The 24,936-nt window shown below is 36.4% G+C and overlaps 2 protein-coding genes across 2 annotated transcripts; one reads left to right on the forward strand and one right to left on the reverse strand.

The window, feature by feature from the left end:
- The first annotated feature begins 2,062 nt into the window (after positions 1-2,062).
- LAS (GRAS family transcription factor) lies at positions 2,063-4,453 on the forward strand. Its single transcript, XM_059588397.2, has one exon. It carries the CDS (start codon positions 2,397-2,399, stop codon positions 3,792-3,794), a length of 1,398 nt encoding a protein of 465 aa, XP_059444380.2. The 5' UTR covers positions 2,063-2,396; the 3' UTR covers positions 3,795-4,453.
- Positions 4,454-7,665: 3,212 nt separating this feature from the next.
- PEX5 (peroxin 5) lies at positions 7,666-24,797 on the reverse strand. The gene is made up of 15 exons (XM_059585034.2): positions 24,520-24,797; positions 24,167-24,283; positions 23,913-24,081; positions 22,960-23,153; positions 22,251-22,502; positions 21,430-21,543; positions 17,675-17,830; positions 16,518-16,711; positions 15,740-15,986; positions 14,907-14,991; positions 14,644-14,753; positions 11,178-11,402; positions 9,789-9,854; positions 8,217-8,311; positions 7,666-8,040 (listed from the first exon to the last, which is right to left on the reverse strand). The coding sequence occupies exons 1-15, from the start codon at positions 24,637-24,639 to the stop codon at positions 7,962-7,964; spliced, it is 2,223 nt and encodes a 740-aa protein (XP_059441017.1). The 5' UTR covers positions 24,640-24,797; the 3' UTR covers positions 7,666-7,961.
- Between the last annotated feature and the right edge of the window lie 139 nt (positions 24,798-24,936).

The following is a 24,936-nucleotide window of genomic DNA, read 5'->3' on the forward strand; positions in this document are numbered from 1 at the left end:
GTTCTATATTTGTTGTATTTAATTACAGAAATATTTTTTAATGTTATAACTAAATTACATATTATTTTCAACTAAACAAAAATATAGAATTTAACTTTAAAAAGTATATAAAAGTTGTATATATCAATATTTTAAGATACATCATTAATACGTCCCCAATGAGTAGCTCAATCGGCTGGGGATCACGCTTCATGATATTGTGGTCACTAGTTCAAATCTCTCTTCTTCTCTCCTTGTATGACTCGTAATCTTGTATGCATCATTCTCTTCGAATTCCCGTACTTCTCAATAACAAAACAACTTGATACCAAAGTAGAAATGACTTGCAACCCATTACAACATGACTATGAATAGTATATCTGAAGTTCATAGCACCAACTTGAGATAAATTAATCTTCACAAGCTCTTGATTTATTTGCATAAATTTACTCTCCATGAATTTTTTTTCTTCCAAAAATGATTAATTACTTCTTGCCCACTAAAAATTAGATTTGCCTACGGTCAAATTTGTTTAGAAAAACTTGATAGAAAATTTTCATTACCAAAAAAATCAACAAAATTAATTTTCTCAAGACTCATTTGAGATGCCTCACTCTTTTGACTTTCTTCTAACATAATTAAAGTGAATATCATTATCTTCCATAATTTTTATAGTATCAACTGAAAAATTTACCTCCAATAGATCATCTTTGTTAGGATAGATGTCGTAAATCGGTAGGAAGTCTCCATCTACTAAAAAAATCACTCAACAAATTCATTTTCTTCCTCCACATGAAATAGATTTTGGCAGATAGGTTTAAGACTTGCTAGCTTTAGTCAAGGCAGCAAGCAGCTAGTCTAGTGCTCCTTCCGTTGAAATCTCACCTCTAGCTGTTTATCACTTGCTACCTCTCATTGCATTCAGACACATCGTCAATGATTGCATGTCTTCCTTCATGTTTTCCTCTGCTTACCATAGCAGGAAAGTAGCTGGTTTTTGATACTAATTGATGCTACGTGAGTATAGTAGGTGGCAAAATTAACAATTACAAGAATCACAACTCTTCGATATAAATCAAGATCGTAAACTCAATGATTTGACTGGAAAATAGAAGGAAACTCAATCTTAGGGTGTTTCTTACTGAAAACTGATGAAAATACAACATAACTTGCGGTTTAAGTATCCTTATTTGGTTTATATAGTAAACAAGTTGTGAACTTACTAAAAAAATAAAAGTAAAATGAAAAGCTGCGTTCTCATTCAAACGCCAACGTCTCCTCCTGACTTTTTCATGAAATCAAACACAACTTGGTCCACATCAAATATTAATTAATGATTAAATCAACAATTTTTTATTGGCTTAAGGTTTTAAGATAGCTTGTGATTTAAAATGATATTAAAGAAAATGTCTTTAATTTGAATCCACACACGAAAGAGTGTTAAAATATTAATTAAATGAGTAAATCAACTATTTTCTATTAACTTAAGTTTTAGAAATAAGTTGCGATTCATTTTATTTTTCAGCCAAAAAATTGCAAATCTTGATGAAAAGGTCTAAAATGACACTTAATAAAAGTTGCAATTATATAAATTATTCAAACCAAAAGGTCAATTACAGAGCAGTACCCAAGATTATATATATATATATATATATATATATATATATATTAATTGTACAACTTTCTTGGCTGCTCGAACTCAAAATTCAAAGAATCCGAATAGCAAAGCGAAGCTGCCCGAGTGAACAAGTGATAATCATGATTTCTCCCAGCAATGGACATGGATATAACAGTAGCAAAACCAAATTCTAGAGAGTAGGGAGCTGGACCGGGTTCAGTTGACTTTGCCGGCTTCTTTACACCAGCATCGGTTTGCTATTAATTGCTTATTTATTTATTTATTTATATAATAAATATACTATATGTTTGTCGTAGTGGGAGGAGGAACAGTCCTGCTACTATTACTAACCACTACAAGTATTTCAGTTCTTCTCTGTTCCTGGCAGACATTAATGTTCTGTCACAGAAAACCGCTTCATCATCATCTTCGATCATTTATATCACGTTAAAGCAAAGAAATGCGAACTTCCCCCCAGATGTCCTGGCCTTCTTCTTTTATCTTGTCGTATTCGTATTGATATTGATATTGATATTTCCATTTCCATTTTCATTTTCACCGGAGGAACTGAGAGGGAGAGGGGGAGAGAGAGAAAGAGAATACACGTGAATGTCCCTTTCTCTCCAACCCTAGCTATTCTCAGTTCCTTGCTGTTTCTTACTGATATATATGGGACTCCCCCAAGATATAAATAGGTGTACCTGGTACTAGCTAGTATTGCCACTGCTAGGACTGCGCCTGCCCATAATATATACACTTGTGGAGAGCTAATTAATTAGTCGGCGATCGATCAGATAATATGTTCATGGCATCATTCAATTCTTCCAATCATGATCTACAAGAAGAAGAGGACCCCAGCTCAGATCTGCAATACCACGGCCACCAGCTTATTCCCGAACCATCTCGAGGGGGCTTCACCTCAGCACTGCCAAATGCAATCCACATGCGCCAATTACTCATTCGTTGCGCTGAGCTCATATCTAGGTCCGATTTATCCGCTGCTCACCGCCTCGTATCCATTTTGTCCAGTAGCTCGTCCCCTTATGGGGACTCCACCGAGAGGTTGGTCCACCAGTTTGGAAAAGCCCTCTCCCTCCGCCTCAATAATTGCTGCGTAGGTGCTACTGGTGCCAGTAGTAGTAGTACTGCGACCATGGCCACCATCACCACCGGTGCAGCATCAGCACCCACGATGAGGATGATGATGATGATTCCTCCTGCGCCGGTTACTGCTGCTACTACAGCTAACAATAATATTATTATGAATGCCGACACAGAGCCTGCAGCAGAGAAGGCTCTTCAGTCATGCTATCTATCGTTAAACCAAATAACCCCATTCGTGAGGTTCAGCCATCTGACAGCCAACCAAGCCATCTTGGAAGCCATAGACGAAGGGCAGCAGGCCATCCACATCCTTGACTTTGACATCATGCACGGCCTGCAATGGCCTCCGCTGATGCAGGCGCTTGCCGAGCGCTCCTACCCTCCTCCCATGCTTCGCATTACTGCCACAGGCCACGATCTAGACATCCTCCATCGAACTGGCGATCGCCTTCTGACCTTCGCTCAGTCCCTCGGCCTCAGATTCCAGTTCCATCCGCTTCTCCTCCTCGGCAACGACTACGACCACGACCCATGGCCTGTTATTCCTCCCGCGCTTGCCCTCCTCCCTGATGAAGCCCTTGCCGTCAACTGCGTGCTTTATCTACACAAGCTCCTTAAGGACGACACCCGTTCCCTAGGCCTCTTCCTCCACAAAATCAAGGCCTTGAATCCCAAGGTGGTTACCATCGCCGAGAGAGAGGCCAACCACAACCACCCTCTCTTCTTGCAGAGATTCGTGGAGGCCTTGGACCACTATACGGCCGTCTTCGACTCCCTGGAGGCCACGTTGCCCCCCAACAGCAGGGAGAGGCTCAGTGTGGAGCAAGTTTGGTTCGGAAGAGAGATCATGGACATCGTGGCAGCAGAGGGAAACAGAAGAAGAGAACGCCACGAAAGGTACGAGTCGTGGGAGGTGATGCTTCGGAGCTCAGGCTTTTCCAATGTTCCCTTGAGCCCCTTTGCCCTCTCACAGGCCAAACTCCTCCTCAGGCTCCACTATCCTTCTGAGGGTTACCAGCTCCAGATTCGCAACGATTCTTTATTCCTCGGTTGGCGGAATCGAGCTCTTTTCTCAGTATCTTCCTGGCACTGAAGTCTATAGCTAGCTAGCTCTTGATCAATCCCGTAATTCCCAACCCAATAAACATCCAGGAATGAAGGCCTTCTTCTATATATCTCTCGCTTTGATCTTTTGCTTCCATCATTAAATTAATCTTCACCCACATATATATATAATCAACAAACAAGCAATGTCAGTTAAAAGTGCGGTGCCTAATATAGCTGCTATATATAACCCATCCCAAATCTAAGTTTCCTCTCTCTCTCTTCTCTCTCTCTCTCCCCTTACTAGCTAGCCTTGGTCGGTAAACTTGCATGGGCATTTGGGCGCCTTGTTAATCTCTACTTTGCATGAAAAGAAACAGATCATAACGAAATTAACAGCTAGCCTTCCATCACCTTAGTTCGATCGCTTCACCATATATGCTTCAATTCTGAGGTTGGTTCTTTCTTGGGTACTGAAACTGATGAATCTTGTATGTTATAGTTGTCTTTGAAATATCGTTTGCTTTTGTCGCCTTTAAATCTCTTTAATTGTATCTTTCTATATGATCTTTTTGGGCTTTAATTAATTATTTCTGTAACCAATTCCTCTTAGGCCTTTTGGAAGACAATTATTGCTAAGTGGCGTATATTTAATTCTCTATATATACTATATTCAATTTCAAGCACTATCTTCCTCTAGAGGGTTGTTTGTCTCTTTGTATCGGTGTGCTGGCTTAATTTTCTTCTTGGACTTGATATTCTAATAAAGCTTCGCTTGGTTGGTGCTATTTATTATTTATCATATATATATATATATATATATATATATATGCACTATCTTCTTCTCCTCTCTTAATAAAATAAGCGCAACAAGAAAAAGTGTCTTTGCCGATAATCCCACTCTTGTTCCCCAAAATTCCATTGTCTACTTCAATATATATTTGTGTGCTTTCAAGAATTAGGGATATGCATGAGGGTTCTTGTTTTTAGCACCATGTATCATTAATTTAGTACCCGCATATACCTGTTTCTGTCTATTAATGTTGCACCAGTTATTTCCTAATTTCTGCCTTCTGTCCCCTCAACAAAACCATCAAAGTTCTCAAAATGTAGGTTTTCATGCTCAGCTTGCCTCCTCTAGGACCATCTTGAAAACCCCTCCTGCTGCTAGCTAGGGATCTCTCGTGTCCTGTGTTATTTCAAGGACCACTTATGTCTTACTCTTGTCTCTTTTACTATTAAATGCCTTCTTAAACCTACCCCCTCCTCCGCCTTCTCATTTCTTATTATGTAGAGATCGATTATCTAGGTTTTTGATAGGAGTTGATGGAAGCCTAGCTCGTAGTAAAGATGCTTGTTGGTCGTCATTTTTTTAACAACTTGTTTAACGTTGTTGTGTCTCTATATATGTATGCGTACACTTAACAAAGGCAACGAGCGCAGAAAAAGAAAAAAAAAAAAAAAAAGAAAAAAGAAGAAAAATGCTAGCTAGCTAGCGTCATGACCTATATATTGGCACAACGCTAGTATACTGAAGAGGGGAGTAGAGATGTGCATATGCCACAGCCACAATAAGCTTTTAGGTTCTACTTTGGTAGCTGACACTGATAAGATGGTTACAAGGCAGAGCGTCACTCACAAAGCTTAGCTTAGCTTAGCTTGCGTGTTGGGAGTAATATGACTGATCAGGCTAGGGTTGGTGCACGCATGTCATTGACAGACATCCATCCATCTCTCCATCTGATACAGACGTAACCTTTTGGCCAACGTGTTTGTTTGTAAGAAACCCAGTTGCTTTTGGTCACTTACATGGAATTGATGCTCTCTCTCTCTCTCCTGCACATGAAATAATTGCAATGATAGATTGATATGTGGAAGTGGTCTATTAAATTTGGATCATAATTAGTCTTGCCACTTTTTTAATTGAATGACGGTAAAGAATCTAAAGCAGGCTAATGTTTATTTGCTGCGATAAGAAAGTGATCTATTTAATGATCCGCATATATGCGTGGGTTGCGTGTGGTTCATATATAGAAATATCTCAAAAACTTATTTAATCAAGTGTTGTTCAAACTCTCCTAGCCTCCGATAAGTGAGACAGTGGCAGCATTTAAAACTCAAACCCAACTCCAATTACCTATTTCTCACCATCACTTCGTACAAAATCCCAAGCATACTATACTGTTGCTTGCTTGATGGCTAACATCTGCGAAATTTGTGTGAATTACGACTTTTATCCGACAGAAGACAGCTGGATGAGTAAAGAAGGAATTTTTCATCATGACAAGCTTAAAAGAAATCGAAATTGTTAGATCCTCCTCTGAGTGTGGGGGAGGCAGGCTCCTACTCGACTCATATTTTTGTAACGTGTTGTTCATTCATGGAGTACAATGCTAGCTACTTTTAAGGGGCCGGGTGAGAAGGTGGTGTGGAGTGGCATGGGTACAAAATATTATTTGGAGGACGGAAGAGGCAGGCAATGGAGGAATATTTTATATTTTCCTAATGTTGGTGTTTAATTATTCGAGTTTGTCTGGCGTGACTCTTCAATTAAGTTGTGAAAAATTGATATATATATATATATATATATATAATGGACAAATGGTGCTTCCTGCTTGGGATTCGCAATTGCAGAGATATAATTGTCACCTTCATCAGCGAGAGCTCAAGAGAGATGCATATATCGATGGTGGTGGCTGTGGGTTGTGAATAAAATGAGCGATCGAAAATGAGGTATATGATTGAAGAGGGACAGCACAAACGTAATTATAAGAAATGAACAGGGCACTCCAGCGATTGGATTCTCGTAGTATCACAAGATTTTTAAATATTATTTTAAGAAAAATATTACACTTACTAAATTTTGTTAGTTCCATTTCATCGTATCTATTATTTTGAGAAATGTATCATTTCTCTTATTTTAACGTTTCTGCGTGGATAAGGCATAGGGATAGGAGTGGGGGTATATACTATATAGGTGTAGGTGGAGTTGTAACTTGTAGGGGTTGGATGGGGCCGTGCCCAACAAGTAAAATGAAAAGCAGTCAGGATGTGGATGGATGGGGAGAGACGAGAGACGAGTGTTTATTTTTGGCCGATCGTACATTCGTACTATTTCGCCCATCCATCAGAGCCAGTGCATTGTCCAACCCCCAAATAATTTAGGCTAGTGCGTGTGTGGCGCCTGTGCATGAATTTGGAATAATGACAGTGTCATAGTAATTTCCTTTGCAAGTCGCAGCATTTTGGGATGTTCAATATTGCTACAGAAACATCTCATTTGCTGTGTTTGATATATCAAGAGATTTCAACATATTCGGGTCTCATATCAAACTGCAATTTGCGGACTAATCCTTACAGTTTGCCCCCCCTTCTTTCTGGCATAACACAGTCTTGCTCTACACCGCAGCTGCTGACCTTATGTTAAACCCAATCACTGTCAATAAGAAATGCAAAGGCATCCAAATCCTGCCATAGTAATTATTTCAATATTATATGTCGGAAAGACTGTAAACAGGCTCCACTAAAAAGGGCCAAATTTCGGAACCAACTAATTTAAAATTGTTAACTCATTAAACCGCCATTTCAAACAATTTCGCACTCAAACCCCAAGTTCAACTTCAATTTGCAGATTTAAAAGAACGTTCCAGAAATAATTGGATTATATTTGATTTTCCGACGCACATTCAAATATTGTACAAATATAAGCCTTTGCTTATTATTCGCTCTTTTGAGTTTTTTGAGGTTGTGACTGAGGCCATTTATTGAAGTACCCGTAATGTAATCTTCTTCAATTTTTTTTTTTTTTTTTTTTTTTTGGGTAATCTATTATCACAAAGAAACAATTCATCATTTTACAGCCAATCAGAGGATATCAGAAGGCCAAACATACAGGAAGAAATATGTGCAACACTGCAAAGTGCTAATTAAATGTTTATACACCATTTCATTATTAACTTCCTTATTCATCAACAATAACATGGCTCACCTGCGTTATATTTGTGTTCCTTTCTCAAATTCTTTTACCAAGTACGTTCCTTCTTACTGGAATCATTCCCATGTAAGGAATTATTATACAATCTACGCTCAACAAAAAAACGTTCTTTTCCCAGGTATATCCGTATATAGTCCAAACAGCCCAACTCTTGCTTCATATGTCACCCCTCATCTCAATACTAGTCCCCGTTATTCATCCACAGCTCCAATCATATAAATATTACAAGGGGAACTCCTTCTGAAGAACATCAAGATTTCGGGAATCACAGGCTTCGAGCATGTCATTCCTAGAAGCACAGCTGCAAAGCAGAAAAAATATAAAAGGATGGGAAAGACATGGTTGAAACACATAAAGGCCACAAAAAGTGTTCTTTAGAAGCACAGCTGCAAAGCAGAAAAAAAGATAAAAAGATGGGAAAGCCGTTGTTGAAACACATAAGGGCCACAAAAAAGTGTTCTTTGTCAACTATCATACCTTAAAGAAATTCTCAAATATTGCCATGCATTGTCTGCCTTTGGATTCATAGCAAGTGCCCGGACATAGTAACGAACGGACTCCTCGTACATGCCCTAGATGACAAAGTGTAAAAATCACTGCTTCCATGGGAATGATGCCCTTAAACCAACTCAACTGAATTCAACAAAAGCTTTAATCTCCACATATTAAAGTTGGTTATATGAATCCATTTCCAAAGCACAATGCTTTGGGTAAACAACCATACCACAGTAAGCATCTAGCTTTTAAATTTTGAAATAGCTATTGCTTTTAGACAAGGGTTATAAATCCCAAGAAGATATTTAAAAAAATAAAGGACCATCCAGGGAAAGAGAATAGAAATATACAAAACTAAAATTAAATAATAAGTTAAAACTATTGAAAGTTCATAAATAAAATACCTAATTTAAGACCTGCTTTTCAGAATATAGATAATCTAACAACATATGACATAGCTTAGTTAGTAGATAAACTCTATATTTCACATAAACCTTTTGAGTTCACTGCATGAATGTGGTAGCGGAGAAATTCCACAGGTCGATTATCAACTATTATTCATAGAATAAGTTTTAAACGAAGTTGCTTCCCTAAAATTGGGGGGCTGCAAAAACGTGTCAATAAGTTTTACAAGTTCCCCTAATGAATCGCTTTCATACTAAAAGGATCCGTGTAGGCATGTCAAAATACTGCTCTATAGAATTCAGTATTCAATTATGACGTTAATTCTAGCAAAAGAGATTAGGGCAGATTCAGACAGGATGGCATCTTTCACTCTCTGCCCATTAAATGCAGTATCAAAAACAGTGTTTCCCTCATGTGCATGCTTTGTTATGTCTCAATTTTGTATGGCAACAACTAAATTATGAAAAGATTTTGCTACATACATACAGGGCTTTTATCCTAGGGGTAAACAACCCAAAAAATAGTTCTTGAATTATCCTACTACACTTGAATTCGTTGTACAGATTATTCTTTCTATCTTCTTTACATATCCACAAAAGCAATAACAAGTACCAAAAGCTTTTTAAGAATCTAAATAGCCATAATTCCACTGAGCTGCAGTCCTACAGCGTGCAGGATTTGATAATTTAGTTTATGTAAATTAACGTGATAAGTATGTGTTTATGGCTAGCTTAATGTTTTACAAGAAACTAGTTTGTGGAAAATATCAAAGTGTAATCCATCAATTTACATATAAAAGGAAAATATCAATTTAAACAATGCGGTGATGAAATATTAATTGTTATCCATACCTAGCAGCTGGTTGCTATTATTTATTTGTTTGATTCAATTCAAAAGAAACAAAAAAAAAAAAAAAAAAAATCATTTTATTAATGCCTATTGATACAAAACGATCATTGCTAGTTTTTGGACATGCACTGGTTCATTATGCTCCCAGAGGTTCTCAGGCTTAGCATGCTTTTACAAACAAATCATTAAAACTCTACTTTCTGAGCATTTTAATACCAGAAATACATTTTAAAAGACCAAAAAAAAAAAAACAAAGCCAAAGACGACAATGTGATGGAACAACCAAGCATAGAAACAAACCTGGTTAGCATAACTGATGCCCATATTTGCCCATGCACGAACATAATTAGGTTTCAAATCTAATGCCTGGAAACCAGAGACAACAAAAAGATAGTAATTTTATGTTTAGTAACTATAGTTTTCCAGAAAAGATACAAAGAAAATAAAATCACACAATGAACTAAACTAAGATAGACATGAGATGAATAAAAAAACAATGACATAAGGAAATACATTAAACATTAAGTTTTTGAACCATCAACTGCCCCTGATGGCCAGCAATGTCATAACATCGAATACATGAAAATGGAAAAGAAGTCCAAATTAAAGCACAAAAAATCATTCGCACTCCAATAGGTGTTATAAAAATAATACAAGGCAAGATAGATGACCATGCAGAATAATATCTAAAACCAGCAGCTCAACATTCCAAGTGATGAACTTCCTTTTGACCTTTAGACATAACTCCAGATTAAAGAACAAAAATATCCATAAAAAATCTGCACAAACCCTGCAACACAACTTCTAGACCAACACTACCACATGATAATCATAAGTTACCAAACAAAGCATAACACTCCAACAATTCTCCAAGGCCTCAAGCCTATAAGTTATGTTCAAATGATGATTTCTCCCCCTATAAAAAGGGGATAGAGGAACAACTGATGGGTCATACTCAAGAATGAATGGGAGAGCATTAGAACAAGGCAGCAGGTCAAGAACTAGGCAGAGGCTGATCGGGTTCAATAAAGCAATCGTTAGGGACTCTATATTCTATGGTTAGCGATTGGGGCAGATTAAGCTCTCAAAATAAGCTTCAAGCTAGTATGTGCTGTGTGATGTGCAGGAAAAAGGTAGAAACACTTGAACATTTCAACACAGGCAAAGGGATCCATCTAATGTTTTTGAAGATATAGTGTTTTATGTAAGGAGTACCATTAATATGCTCCAAAGCCATTAAGAAGACTCAATGAAACGTCTGGCTTCAAAGAGCTTGGAAGTTTTCTGCAAACATTTAATTAACTTTTGTTCTCTCTTGTATTAGTTGGCTTAGAGTTTTCCACTTGGGCCCAGATTCTCTGCCAACTGGTTCACTAGGTGCCAAGACCATATCCCCACGTCCCCAGTGGCCAAAAAGATTGGAACAGAATAGAGGGTGAGATCGTGGGTTGAACCCATGTAAACTACGAATAGAACAAAAAGGTGTCTCAAGCCACAACTACCAAACTATTGTCCACCTTTAATTTTATATCATATTCACATCACATCTTCTGTCTAAGATCATAATTACCAGCCCCAAATGTTCATAACAATGTAGAAATAGCCTAGTTGAACCTAAGACACTTTCGGAACGATTAAAAAGGTCACCAACAAGGGATTAACTTGATGGGATAATTACATAAAAATTACCTTTTGATAAGCCAATATTGCATCACCACTCTGAACACTGTTTGCTTGTGTAGCACCAAGCTTGTTCCAAAGAGAGTAATCATGTGGCTTGAGTTTCAAAGCTGTCTGAAAAGATTCAATGGCTTTGTCATACTCTCTTGATAAATTGTACAAGACACCTAGTACTATATGCACATCAGCATCGTCTGGTGACATTTGAGCAGCTTCATTGAATAATCTAGCAACCTGCACACCACAAAAAGATCTTTGATGTGCACCCCAGAAGAGAAGCCCTAAATAAAAACCTCAGAGGATATAATTAAAACATATAACATGTGACCCCAGCCAAAAAGTGTCCACATAAATGGATCTTCCAGAGTCGCAAACAGTTAAGCTTGTACGTAAAAAGGCCTAACAAGTATAAAAACCCACAACCAAGCTCAAAACTTAAGATCGTTCTCTAAAAGCTGCAACATCGACATCATTGATGCTGCCCTTCATTTTTTTAAGATAAGTTTTCAATTGAACCATGGAGCCACCAAATGGTCACCATTGAACATTAGGAGCTTACCAACATGAGTCATGCTCCATCCCTGCCTTGCTCCCTCCCAACATATGTGTATTAAGTTATGTGATTATTAAATATAATACTGAGTTAAAGTTCAAACAAGAATATTTTGTTTACTAAATGGGTACCTTAAATGTCTCAACATGCCAAACAATTCTAATTGACTAGATAATGATTTTGCTGGTCCTTATTGGTTGGCTGCAACCCACATTACAATCAATAGACACTCAACAAGTACAACTAGGGACACACTTAGTACCAGTCAAGGACAATGTGGACAAATACATCTGAGAGCACTCAAAGGAAAAAAATATTGAAATCCTACCCTCGGGGAGGACTCAATGAAATCACAAGGCATCTTTTCAATACAATTTCCATCAAACTTAAACACTCCATTTGGAATTGCCTTGCTTTCCATTACGCAGCTTCGCTTAAGGCATCTCATAGGCCCCAGCTGGACAGAGACCGAAACATGGGGGGTCTAAATGGTGCATGCTCTCTTTTTAGGGGAGAAAAACAGGGCAATAAGTGGGGTACTTAGCCATGTCTGACATGTGAAGAGTGGTGTTTCTGTCTTACAGACAGAGCTTAATGTGGGCTGCGTGTATGTGAAGTGTTGTGTTTTGCATGTAATGGGTAAAGCAAGTTTAATAGTGTCTGTGTGTGTGCACGGGCGCTATGCTAGTGAGAAGTGTTCATAGTCGGGTGTCTTTCTCGTGGGGCATAGCTGGTTAGGTCTATGTAGATAAAAATTAGAATCAGCCAGGAATATGTGCTTAAGAGAAAAATTACTATCTTTCTATCAAGATTGCTCCCGCGCTAAGTGGAGTGGAATTCAATGTTAATTCAGGGTTTCTGTCTTCCATTTCTTTGTAGACTCATCAATTGATATCAAAGTCAATAGCGACCAAGAAGGAAAAGACTGGGAAGCTACAAGCTGACTGGCATGAGGTGTACCAAAGAATTCACTGCCTAGAAGTAGCAGCAAGGGCAAAAACCCGGGCTACCACTGAGAGGTTGTAGAGGGTAGATGACGCCCTGAAAGAGACTCAAGAAATCCCCATGGATTCCGGCAGTCATCTTGAGCGACCACCCATCATTTCAGCAGAAAAAAGGACTTCTTCATGCACTATTACCAAAGGTGAGGGAGAACCAAACCGTTTTGCACCACTCTGATATGTTAAGATGGACTTCTAGCATTACTTCAGTTCTAAGCCGAAGAAGTGGCTCGACCAGGCAGCCCAACTCTTCAAATGCCAAAATACTCCATCCTAACCAAGAGTTGCCTCAGCATCCTTTCGCAATCGGTGCACTGGGAAGAGGGGTTGGTCTTGACCAGGAAAAATTTTAATAAATAATTGTTAGCCAGATTTGGCCCAACTATTACGAAAATTTTGATGAGACATTATCCGGAATCAAACAGTAAGGAACCATCAGAGAATTCGAGCAGCATTTTGAAAGGGTCAACTAATTGAGTGGTTGACTGGCCTCAGAAGGCGATTGTCGGTACCTAATTGGAAGATCTTGAAGAGGAAATAGCCATTGAGGTTCATATACTTGGTCCAAAAACCTTGCGGGAAACAATGCGATGGCCCGAATAATGGATGAACACCTCTTTTCTCCAAGGGAACCTCCATGGCCTACCATCCTGAATATGGCATCAACCATCACACTTTGTCAACCATTAGGCAAGTGCTTCTCAATAAAGAAAATCTCATGGGAAGAGATGCAATGAAGACGGGAAAAAAAATTTTGTTTCAATTCCAATAAAATATTCAATTCCAGGCCATTCAGCAATTATTCCTTATTGAATGTCCATTTGTGGTCTCTGAAGACTCTGATTCAGTGGAAATACTTGCATTTTGAAAGATGCAACATGGGAAGACGTGGATCAGCTCTCCAACGATAGCACAAATTTGAAACTTGATGACAAGGTTCATCTAGATGGGTGGCAACTGATAGACCCCAGCTGGATAGAGGCCAAAAGGTGGGGGATGAGTGTGGTGTGTGTGTGCTCTGTTTTTGGAGAAAAACAAAGTAGTTTGCTTGATAGTTATTGTAGGCATGTGTGACGCGTGAAGAGTGGTGTTTGCATCTTGCTTGTAGTACTAAACATGGGATGCGTATGTGAGAAGTGTAGTGTCTTGCACGTAATGGGTAAAGTGAGTTTAACGTCTGTGCACTGTGCTAGTGGGAAGTGTTCACAGTTAGGCGTCTTTGTCATGAGTGTACTGGTGTGGGTCTATATCCATAAAAAAGAGTCTTACAAGTGTATGGGCATAGGAGAAATAGTGCTATCTTTGCACTGAGGTTCTCCTGCCATAGGTGGAGTTGAATTCAGTATTAATCCAGTGCTTATGCCTACCATTTTTCTGTGGGTTCATCAGCATCCATACTTATTAAGATAAGATGCACCTCCCTTTAACCCATTTACCCCCGCAACAGGTAATACCATGAGAAAACAACTAAAGAAAATATAATATCTATAGTGTGGAGTTGTATATATTTCTGTCAACATATCTGTAGTGAGTACTACTGCCATTGACCTTCTATTTCACAATACATCATTAAAGCTGCCATATAAACTTACTCGTCTCTTCTTGCATCACCCCACATCTTTTCTTTCACTACAAACTTCTGAATTTCTTCCACAAAAAGGCATTTCAATGCAAAAATAGTAAATTATATTGTATCATCCTGTGAATTTTGCCATGTAAGGGGTTTGAAATTCCCCCACAAAAACAGTTTTTAATGCATATGCTGCTACAGATGATAAAAACAGCTGAAACAGGTAAACACACACACACACACACAACCACACAGATTAGAAATTAAGATTTCCCCACAAAATAGTTTCTAAGTCTATCTTACCACAAAGGATAACATCTGTGAGGAAAAAACACACACTAAAACACTTACATCGGCATAATATAAAGAATCAGATAGCTCTGGAGGAGCAAGTGTCCCATACTTCGGGTGATGACGTAACCATCCATATAAATATTTCAATGCAGCTGCTTGCTCAAGTTCTGCATAGTTGAAAAAATTATCAATTCTTTTGGTATTCCATCGTAATTTGATAGTTTCAAGTACTTTTCCCCACAACACCAAAAATTATAAAGTTCCTAACACTAAATTCCAAGAGACTTATCAATAATAAAGTGCAGCAAGCAACCACCGACCATTTGTGTGACTCACGCCAAGGGAAAGAAGCACTTCCAGATTTGTTGGATCTGCCTCCTGCGCACGCATCATGGCTGCAATAGCCTGCATAAATCTAAGTTAAGCTTTATACACATTATTCTACAGAGTAAAACTCAAGTGGTCAGACTTCATAAATAGACAAGATTGAACAACACACTAAATGCACAAAACTACTCAAACGGAAACCAAATTAAGACACAACTCCTCAATTTATATCATTTCCAGCAAACAAATGTATTCAAAAGATGGTCATGAGTCCCAGTTGATCAGGAAATCAAGTGCCAAAATAGAGAAAAACACAAATTTATGTTCATACAGGCCTTTCTAACAGCCACTCTTTCTTTGTCTCTTTTTCTTCTATTTTCTTCAATTGAATGGGACCCCATTTTATGCTCTATAGGAAAGATATATTAATAGTACTGTTATCTTTATTTATTTTTTTTCTGTTTTTATTTGTTTCTCTTTTTACGGGAGGGACAGATGAAAGGGAAAGTTGGAAATTAGGAGATGCACAATCTATATTTAAAAAGTTTATATCTGTATTGATCAAATATTTCGTAGTTTAGAGATGTTAATATTGCTTCTCAAAGTTGACGTTTGATATTCTTGTGTTCCACAAAAAGGTACAAACATCTTTGTGCTGGTAAAGAAACTATAAAAGATATGCTCTGAATGGGCCATGCAGTAATATGTACTCTGAGAAGCTTGTACAGCAGTCTAATAGAGCAACAAAGTCCAACTATATCATATTGTTAGATAAATATGCAAACATATAGTAACTGAACAATTCAAGATTGAGAAATCAAATAACCTGTTGATCATCGTCATTCTCTGCATGTGCTATTCCAAGTAACCTCCAACCTTCAGCATTGTCAGGGTTTTTCAAAACTTCAGCCTCTAATGCAAGCACTGCTTCACTCAGAAGACCTTTGCGGAACAGCTCTTGGCCTTCTTTTAAGGGATTGGGGTGACCAACATAAGGATTCATATCAGAGAAGACATATAATCCCCTTGAAGTGTCTGACCGCTGCTTGGCAGCTACTTGCTCATTTAGGTACCTATATTTTTAATGGCAAAAATGGATTTTTCATTATGACGAACTTATGTGCTAAAAGAGACCCATCCTTTGGGCCTACATAAAAAAAGGGATAAGATCACTTGCACCATTTTCGACAATGACAAGATTAATTACAAGTGAATGCAAATTATGTAGAAACAAACAACAAGAAAGCAAAATATGGAGCCAGTTAAGCAGATATATGGTTATGATAACCTTGAAAAAAATAAGGGCAAAGGGAAAAAGTAACAAGTCTATTACTTGAATATAAAATCAATACATTTGTAGTTATTAATAAAAAAAGAAAGAAAAAAAAACAAAAAACAAAAACAAAACATAGAGTAATTCAACTCAACATGATTCATAAAATAGTAAAATCCACTCCTTATTAGTCAAACATAATCAGTATCTTCCCTTTCTTTAGCAACAACAATATAAAATACAACCCCCCCCCCCCCCCCCCCAAGTACAGAGAAGAATGTGTTATCATTGTTCAACATTATATTTCTTCCAGGAGGTCAACTAGACTTACTCATCATAAGCATTCGCCCAATTATCAGCAGAATTCTCCCCCAAAACCCCTTCACCAACCTGATGCTCAAATTCTTCTGCCCAATCATGGACATGCAACTTAGAGAATTCATTGACCCACTGATCATCAACCGGCCCATGTCGCTCAGCTTGCATAGCAAACTCATTCGCCCATTGATCCGGACCATGAGAAAGCTGAAAGCACTAGAATCAGGTAACAGAGACTGGAGGCAAACTGAACCCTTAATAAGATAATTTAATATATGAACATAGACATAATCACACATATTTTAGAAGTCCATGTAACAAGACCTATGTCGCGTTTGTGTACATCCCCTAAGATAGGCAGTGCCCTTTGTAGCACTCACAAATAAATTGTGCTGCCTAGAATGTCCCAAATTTACTTCCAATTTTATTTATAACATATTAGGACAATTGTCTTTTATCCAAACGAAAAGAACAATTTAAGATACAACTCAAATGGTCATTTATAGCAGATATGAATGAATAAATCTTATGCATTTCTCAAAATTTACCCTTTTAAAGTGCACTATAATTTTAGGATTTCTTCTTACCATTTCAAAAGTGGGAAAAGAGGTTGATGTACAGTTTCACTAAGTATGAAATCATTTTCCTGTCTCCATGCATCAGAATATGATTGTTAAATATATCATTGAATTTGTTATTTACGAACATGACTGTCATATATATTTTGGTTTCACAATTGTTGATTCTGAAATTTTGCAAGAGTAAATTTTATATGCATGCCATATATCAATTGTATATGTATATCCTTCTATCCTTCTAATTTTCAATGTCATATGTTGCCTTCTTTCTCAAAGCTAAATTATAAATACCATACAAGATAACTGCAACTATAAGTTGAACTATAACCAAGAAGTTTTATCATTTAAAAATCTATGATTGCTATATATAATTTTAAAATTCAGAACTTGTAGATGTATAGATTTGTGTGTGCGTGCGCACAGATATACAAGTACAGTACATGTTTACATGCAAGTACAGGTATGCATATAGATACAATACAGAGAAACATGTGTGAATGTGTACTCTGAATGTATACAAGTACATGCACATCACTGATGTTACATGTAAGTTGACTGCATCGACCAAATTTATGCTTGACTCATCACATACAAATTCATCAGCCCAAGCAGGACTCCTGTTGTATTGTTGTTGGTATTCTGCGGCCCAATCCCCAGTTGCAGGTAATGCACTCTCCTTGACTTGATTATCATCAATAATAAGTTCACCACGACTCATCTTTGACACAAACTGAAGAAACTTTGAGTTCTGTATGCCACAAATTGACGTAGATAATTGAATACTTGCAAGAAAACAAAGCCAAAAGTATGAACAACAAAAAAGCAAACGAGCATGTGAGATATATCAATGATAACTAGGCTTAGGACCTTTTGACGCATTACATGGATTTGGACCAACCATTTGAGTGCTATCATTGCTCTATGTCTTAACCATAAATCAAATTTATTATCATCCTCCTAACAAAGAGGATGTCTACATGTTTTTGTACCCAGTACATTATAGCAACCTTAATCATCTGCAGTGTTGGTAGAGAGAAAAATACCATGCACACATTAGTCTGCCTGGATATTTTTTGACTGGCCAAAACTTAAAAAAGGGGCCACCCACATGTAGAAGGGACAGTCCCAAAGCCGGCAGCTGTGCCCTAACTCAGAGGGAAGGAGTAATTTTTTTATTATTATTAAGAAAGAGAAATATTTCCACAAAAAAAAAAAAAAACACGAGGCTTATAAGTTTTAAACTTACGAGTTTGCAGAACATGTCAGATTTTGACGCATGATTAGGAATTAAGTTCTACTTTAATATATAGCAAATCAAAACTTTCCCCTTCTAAAGTTGCATCTTCTTTTCCGTCAGTCACATTTCAGTTCATGCATTCATGACATCATATATATATATATATAATAGCTGAATCACTCTTTAGAGGTAATCTAGAATTGCGACATGTGGCGTGAACCCATTTTTTTAAAGGCTAAACCGGTTTTCTAAGGCATAATTTTTTAACCGGTTTTTTTAAGAGTGAACTGGTAATTAAATTAGCTTATTAAGAGCATTTAATTATATTTCAATAATTTTCCTTATATGTGATTTCATTATGTTCAAAAATTTAATGTACAATATTATTTTCTCATAATTTATTACTCTCCAAAACTATATAAAGACAACATTTAAAATTTACAAACATACTCCATTAACTACCCATAATCGGCTAAATTTTCATTAATAAAAACAAAAAACAAAAAATTGGTGCTATTTTTTAAAAAAATCGTAGTATATATATATATTTTGATATATATAGTATATATAGTATATACATATCGTAGAATATAGTATATATAAAAAACCATATGTAGGATTTTTTTTTTTTTTTTTTAACAATATATAGGATTTGGTGCTAGGAAATTGGAAACGGATTACCAAATGCATGAAGAGGATCACAATCCATATCTAATTTTTTTCGAATGTTCAAAATTATATGTGTTTGATTTGAATTGAAATATTATAGATATCACACTAAAAATATTAAATATTCCTGCTAATTTTCTATATTATAATCCATGTATTCTTCTTACTATTTTTTTTTTTTTTACTTTTCATTTTAAATCATATATGCTTATGCGAACAAAAGATTTAAACATGTTTTAATGTATATGAATTAAAGTAAAATAAAGGCTTTTATGTTTTACGGGATTTTTTGTTTTGTTTATGTGATTTAGATTTAGTCAATTTTCGACCATTTTTCAAAGTGTTTTTATGCTTTTTGTTTTTTTTTTTGGGGGGGGGGGGGGGTGGTGGAGGGGGGAATCTTTCATATTTATTCTTTGAAAAACGATCAAGAGCATAAAACTCTTACATTAGAGAGCTTAAAGCTTTAATAAATCATTGCCAAAGTTATGAGATTACAACATCATAGAGACAAACATAAAAATCTTACAATCAAGTCTTATCTATGACTTCAACATTCACCAACTCATGTCCAAACTTCAGTTATAGCATAAATCTGTTCCAGGCAGACTCAATCTAATACATACGTAGCCCATATTCCCAACTTTTATTTTCTCGACCACGGGAGTAAAACCCTCACACCAAAACTAATCCTACTCAACACAAAGGCCAGGATAAAAGAAAGTGTTTTTATGCTTTTGAAAGCAAAACAAGGCAAACATTTATTTGATTAATAAGCATAAATCAAACATAAATACTTCCAAAACAACAAAGAAATATTAAGCATTGCACCTTATGTGAGGATTGATTTGATTGTGTTAAAGGTTTAGTGAAAGATTTTGTTTTATTTTGTATTCATAAAAAAATATTTTGTTTAGCTTGCTTTGTATTTTTTCAGAATGTTTAGAATTATATGAATTTTAATTTGCATTGAAATATAATAGGTATCACACCAATAATATTAGAAACTAATGCTTTGATAATCAAAATCTACATGTTTTCTTCTTGATATTATTTTCATTTTAAACTACACGCATGAGAACAAATATTTTGACATTTTTTTTAATTTATATGGAATAAATTAAAATTTAGAGTCTTATTTTTTTAATTCATTTGAATGGTTTTATGGAATTTATTTTTTCATTTTTATGATTTACTTGAATATTTTTTGGAATTTTTTGCTTTTGAAAGTAAAATAAGACACCAATGTATTTGATTGTTGCCTAGAAAAGGAATATAAATGCTTTCAAAACATGAAAGAGATAATTAAGCATTAAACATTACGTGAAATGATTTATTTGATTTATAAAAAATTGTTATTTTGCTATGTATTATTTTTTAAATGTTCAGAATTATATGAGTTTTATTTGCATTGAAATATAATAGGTATCACAAAAATATTATCACAAATTTCTTCTAATTTTCTATTAATGTTTTAATAATCATAATTCAAATTTCCTTCTTGCTATTTTTTTTTTTTATTTATACTTCTTTTTGTTATAAATTACACATATGGGAACAAATATTTTAACATGTTTTAATTCGTATGGATTAAATTAAATAAAATTAAGTGTCTTATGATAGTAATATTTTTTTGTGATTTATACATTCATGCAATGTTTTGTGTAACTTTGTGTCACTATGTTCAGTAATATACTTACTGGTGTATAAATTTAAATGTTTTTTTAATTAAATATGTGAGATATATTTTTATACGTTTTTTTTTTTAACCTATAATGAAAGTACAATAAAGATGCATTTAAATTTTAAAATTAAATTATAATGAAGAATCTAGTAAGGCATAGAGCATAGAACATATGCTGTAGTACATGAACAATAAAAAAATACAACAGTATTATTTACAGATACAAAATAGCATATCCTTTATAATCCAGAAATCCTCCAAGCTAAGATAGCTTCCTGAAATAGTAAGCACCCATTTGGCAGCAGTAACAAAAACTGTTTACCACTATTGAAATAGGGGGAAAAGGAAAGAAGAAGCATTTCAGGGAGCATTTCTGAAAATACTGAAAGTAAGTCATTTAAAAGAAAAATGAAAAGCAGATTAATGTACTTTCAAAATTGTGGACAAATAAACAGTCAAAATAGTCCAAAAGCAATGAGTAATTAAGAGTATTTAATCCTTTTCATTCCCAGAGCAGTTTTCCAGAGATCAATTCCATCCTGATTGCAACAGCCAAATGGCTCTAACAGTTTCTCTTCCTTGAAGTTGTTACTAGTATGATGGTTACAAAATGTGCATGTGAGTCATCCACTTGAACAACCTTTAATCCAAAGGTCATTTATGTGACACTCCATAATCATCCAAACCCCAAAAACACACATGCACATAATGTCAAAAATTTATGTGAAATATTAATATCATGATACAGCATATAAACCTGAAATTTAGGGTCATCATTTTGAGCTAACGTATTTGCAAGCATGCGAGTCTGCTCCATAGCTAAGTTTGAGATATTTGCACCTCTCATTTGATCAACCAACGTCAACTGAGACTGCACCAGTAATTCAAAAAGAGATATCAATAAAATGTCTTACAATATATACATCGAAGTAGAAAGAAACAATCCTTTGTCATTAGCTCAAAAAATATTTCCCAATGCGATATCTTGGGATACATACAATGAATTTTCAATTTGAAGATATTGCACACTCGGTCATCTTAGTTTGCTAGAAATTCTTTGGCAAAAAGAATACTTTTTATTTTTTTATTTATTTATTTTATTTTATATATATATATTTTTATGGATAGTTTAGTATTAAGGCATTGTGTCAGCACAAGTGCTGTTATATTGAGAAATTTAAATTACGGTATGGTGCTCAACTGGTCCTCATAAACCTTTAACTAGGGTCTTACTGAACTTTTGACTAGTTGCATGGGTGCTTAAACAGCAGTTGTACTTTGTTCAGGGTATGAAAATGCCTGGGTACTAAATGTTTTTCTTTTTTTTTTTAGGATAACAAGGAACCCCTCTAAGGCAGGGTCACTTCGTGTACCCACTCCTGTCAAGTAAACCTCGGATCTGTGTAAGGCGCCCCCTCCACACAGATCTGGTAGGCGGACTGGCCCCAAGGAATTATTTGCACTCAAGGAAATTAGAACCTTAGATATGATGGAATGCCACCAAGATCAAGGTCCTTACCACTTGTGCCAACCCCTTGGGGTTATAGGTACTAAATGTAAATGTAAATACTTTCTTACCTTCTCAAATTCCGAGGCCCAACCATTAGCACCATGTTGTTGTTCATATGAGTGAGCCCAAGCATCACCATCACCATGTTCCATTCTCTGTTGGTTAAATTCAGCTACCCATCCATCTGCTGCAGGAGGACCAGGTTTCAGGATACCTTGAGACTCATTCCAATAATCCTCTAGCTCTCTATATCTCCCTGGCAGAGGCCCCTTAGCCTGAGCATTTCCATCAATATCTAAAGAACATAAAAGCGCATTTACCTGGAAAAATAAAAATCAGCCAGATAAGTTTATATCTACAGAAGGAATTGAGCAACAAAGAAAGTCATGATAGGGAGCAAACAATTCTAGCATATGTTCCTGATGCAGATCCCACAATATCATTTGAAAAATTAAATTAATGACTGAGACCAAGACGTATTTGCCTTTAAATCCTTTAAAAATTATTAACAACAATTCTATATTCCAGTCCACCATGAAGAGGCTCTCAAACTTTCAAGAGAAAAATTTTGAAAATAAAACAAATGGCTAAAAAATTAATGGTAATATGATAAAATCAGGCTCTCAATCCCAGATAGTTAGACATGCACCAGAAAATTAAGCTCATTGGTACTTGGCTCGTTCCACAAAAGGTCATTTCAGAGGAAAGATGAAGAAAATCACCAACAAAATTATGAAATGCCTGGTAGAGTGAGGTAAAATCATTAAAGTTCCAAACCTGTGCATTTATAAAATCTTCACTTTTATCTGCAAAAAAGTGTCGAGCCATTATGCTGCTACGGTCGCGTATGCATTGTTTGTCACCTTCAGACAACCCTAATATTGGAAGTGGAGTAGGGCGAAATGGAACCCCTCCACGGCTACTATCAACAAACGAGTGCAAAAAGCTTGACAATACTCTTTGAGGCGGCCCTGCAGTACAGAGAGGAGGAAAGCAATTTGATAAAACTCACAAGAACATTTTCCTCTATTTTCTGTGCTGCAGATCACTGCTACAGGGGAACAGCATTATGAATCCGTTTTCAAAACTAATTGGGCATCTTTTAAGCTTTCTTCTAACAGGAGGTATGTCTATAGTTGTAACCAACTTAACACATCAGTTATTTATCCTGCAAGGAGCACCCCCGTATTGCCAAAAAAAAAAACACAATCCTTATTCTTCTATGTTCTGAGAAATACCATTGTTACATCTCAAATGTCCTACTCCGCATTGGTCCATAAGAACCAAAATAAACAACAACAAAAATTCTTCTTGCATCCACAACAACCAAATCCAAGTAACTAGCACCTCAAGAACAGTTTATGGCAGAACCACCAGAACTTTTAAAGACAAAACTCTTCTTGTAGTCATTCAATCTTTCGAAGGTCTATTCCTCCTAGGTTCTCCTAGGACATCATTTGTAGCTTCTCTAATACAACTATTCATAGCCCTCCAAACCAGTGGTTTCTGCATCTATATTTTATATTCCTTCTCCAGTAATATAACATATTATGCGCTATAGACCACTAACTTCTCTTCATCCATCAATTCATTCAATATCTTTATAAAAAAAAAAAAAATAACTGTTACAAGACCACCACAGACAAAGAAATCAAAACCTAATTTAATAAAGGACAAGTGCAACATTCATGTCCAAGATTAGCTCAGAAATAAGTAAGCACCGAAATTACCATCCAAAATTGGCTGTTGAGGCTGAGTAATAGCTGCCCTATCATATACATGGTCCAATTGAGGGATGTGGCTTTGACTTTCCCTACCTAGAGGACCCTGTATCTCATCCCATGCGGCTGCAAGTTCACCCTGGGCTGCAGAGCGGAAACCGCGAAGAAATTCTGAGCCCTGACCACATATAAAACAATTACGACAAGAGCAACTCCCAAGTTATCCACCAAGGAAAGTTCGAAAACTAGAGAAGAAGAACAACCTGGGAGTTGGGATCCACAAACGGCTGATCAAGAGCTCCCAAATGGTCATTGGCCTCTGGGTAAAAATGCCTCTCGGAACTAGAGGGTATAGATGTGGGAATCTCCTTTATCTTTTCCTGCATCAATATGGTCCAAATATCGAATGAATTAAAACTACGTAAACAACGTTTTCGTGCAATCATTTGGTTATTTGACCAAAACGAGGAATATTGGCCATAGTTCTACTTCTACGTAAGCATAACAACAACAAAAAGAAGATAAATAAGTAAAAAGGGAGGAGAAAAGCTCGTTCAAATTTTACAAATCAACTCTTCCTTGACACAAAAAAAAATTGCAATGAAAGAACACGCACCTCTATCTTAGAAGAAGAGCCAACAAGAGCGTTGGCTAGAGCACCAAGAGGATTGGACGAAGAAGAAGAGCCGGGAACGGCACAAGCAGCTCCACCCGTGACAAGCTCACGCATCGCCATAATAATCTCTTTGCTTCAATTATCAACTCTTTTATTCTCGATAAAGTTGGGGGCTTCTTCCTCTGATCCCCCGCTCTCCGTGGCGGTGGTCCTCTCTGTGCTTTGTTTTCTATTTCATATATTTGGAGTATTTACAAATTACAAGGTTATTTGTAATTCAATGAATCAATGGGTAGCGGAAGGCGATAAAATACTGTTGTCTTGGCCCTAGGCAAATGGCAATTGGGATAAGCCCGTCTTCTGTCTTTTGTGCGTGTGAGTGTGCGTGTGCGGGTGTGTGTGTTATGGGCCCTTTCT

The sequence above is a fragment of the Corylus avellana genome, chromosome 3 (assembly GCF_965113065.1).
Source record: "Corylus avellana chromosome 3, dhCorAvel1.hap1.2, whole genome shotgun sequence".
Classification (NCBI taxonomy): Eukaryota; Viridiplantae; Streptophyta; class Magnoliopsida; order Fagales; family Betulaceae; genus Corylus; species Corylus avellana.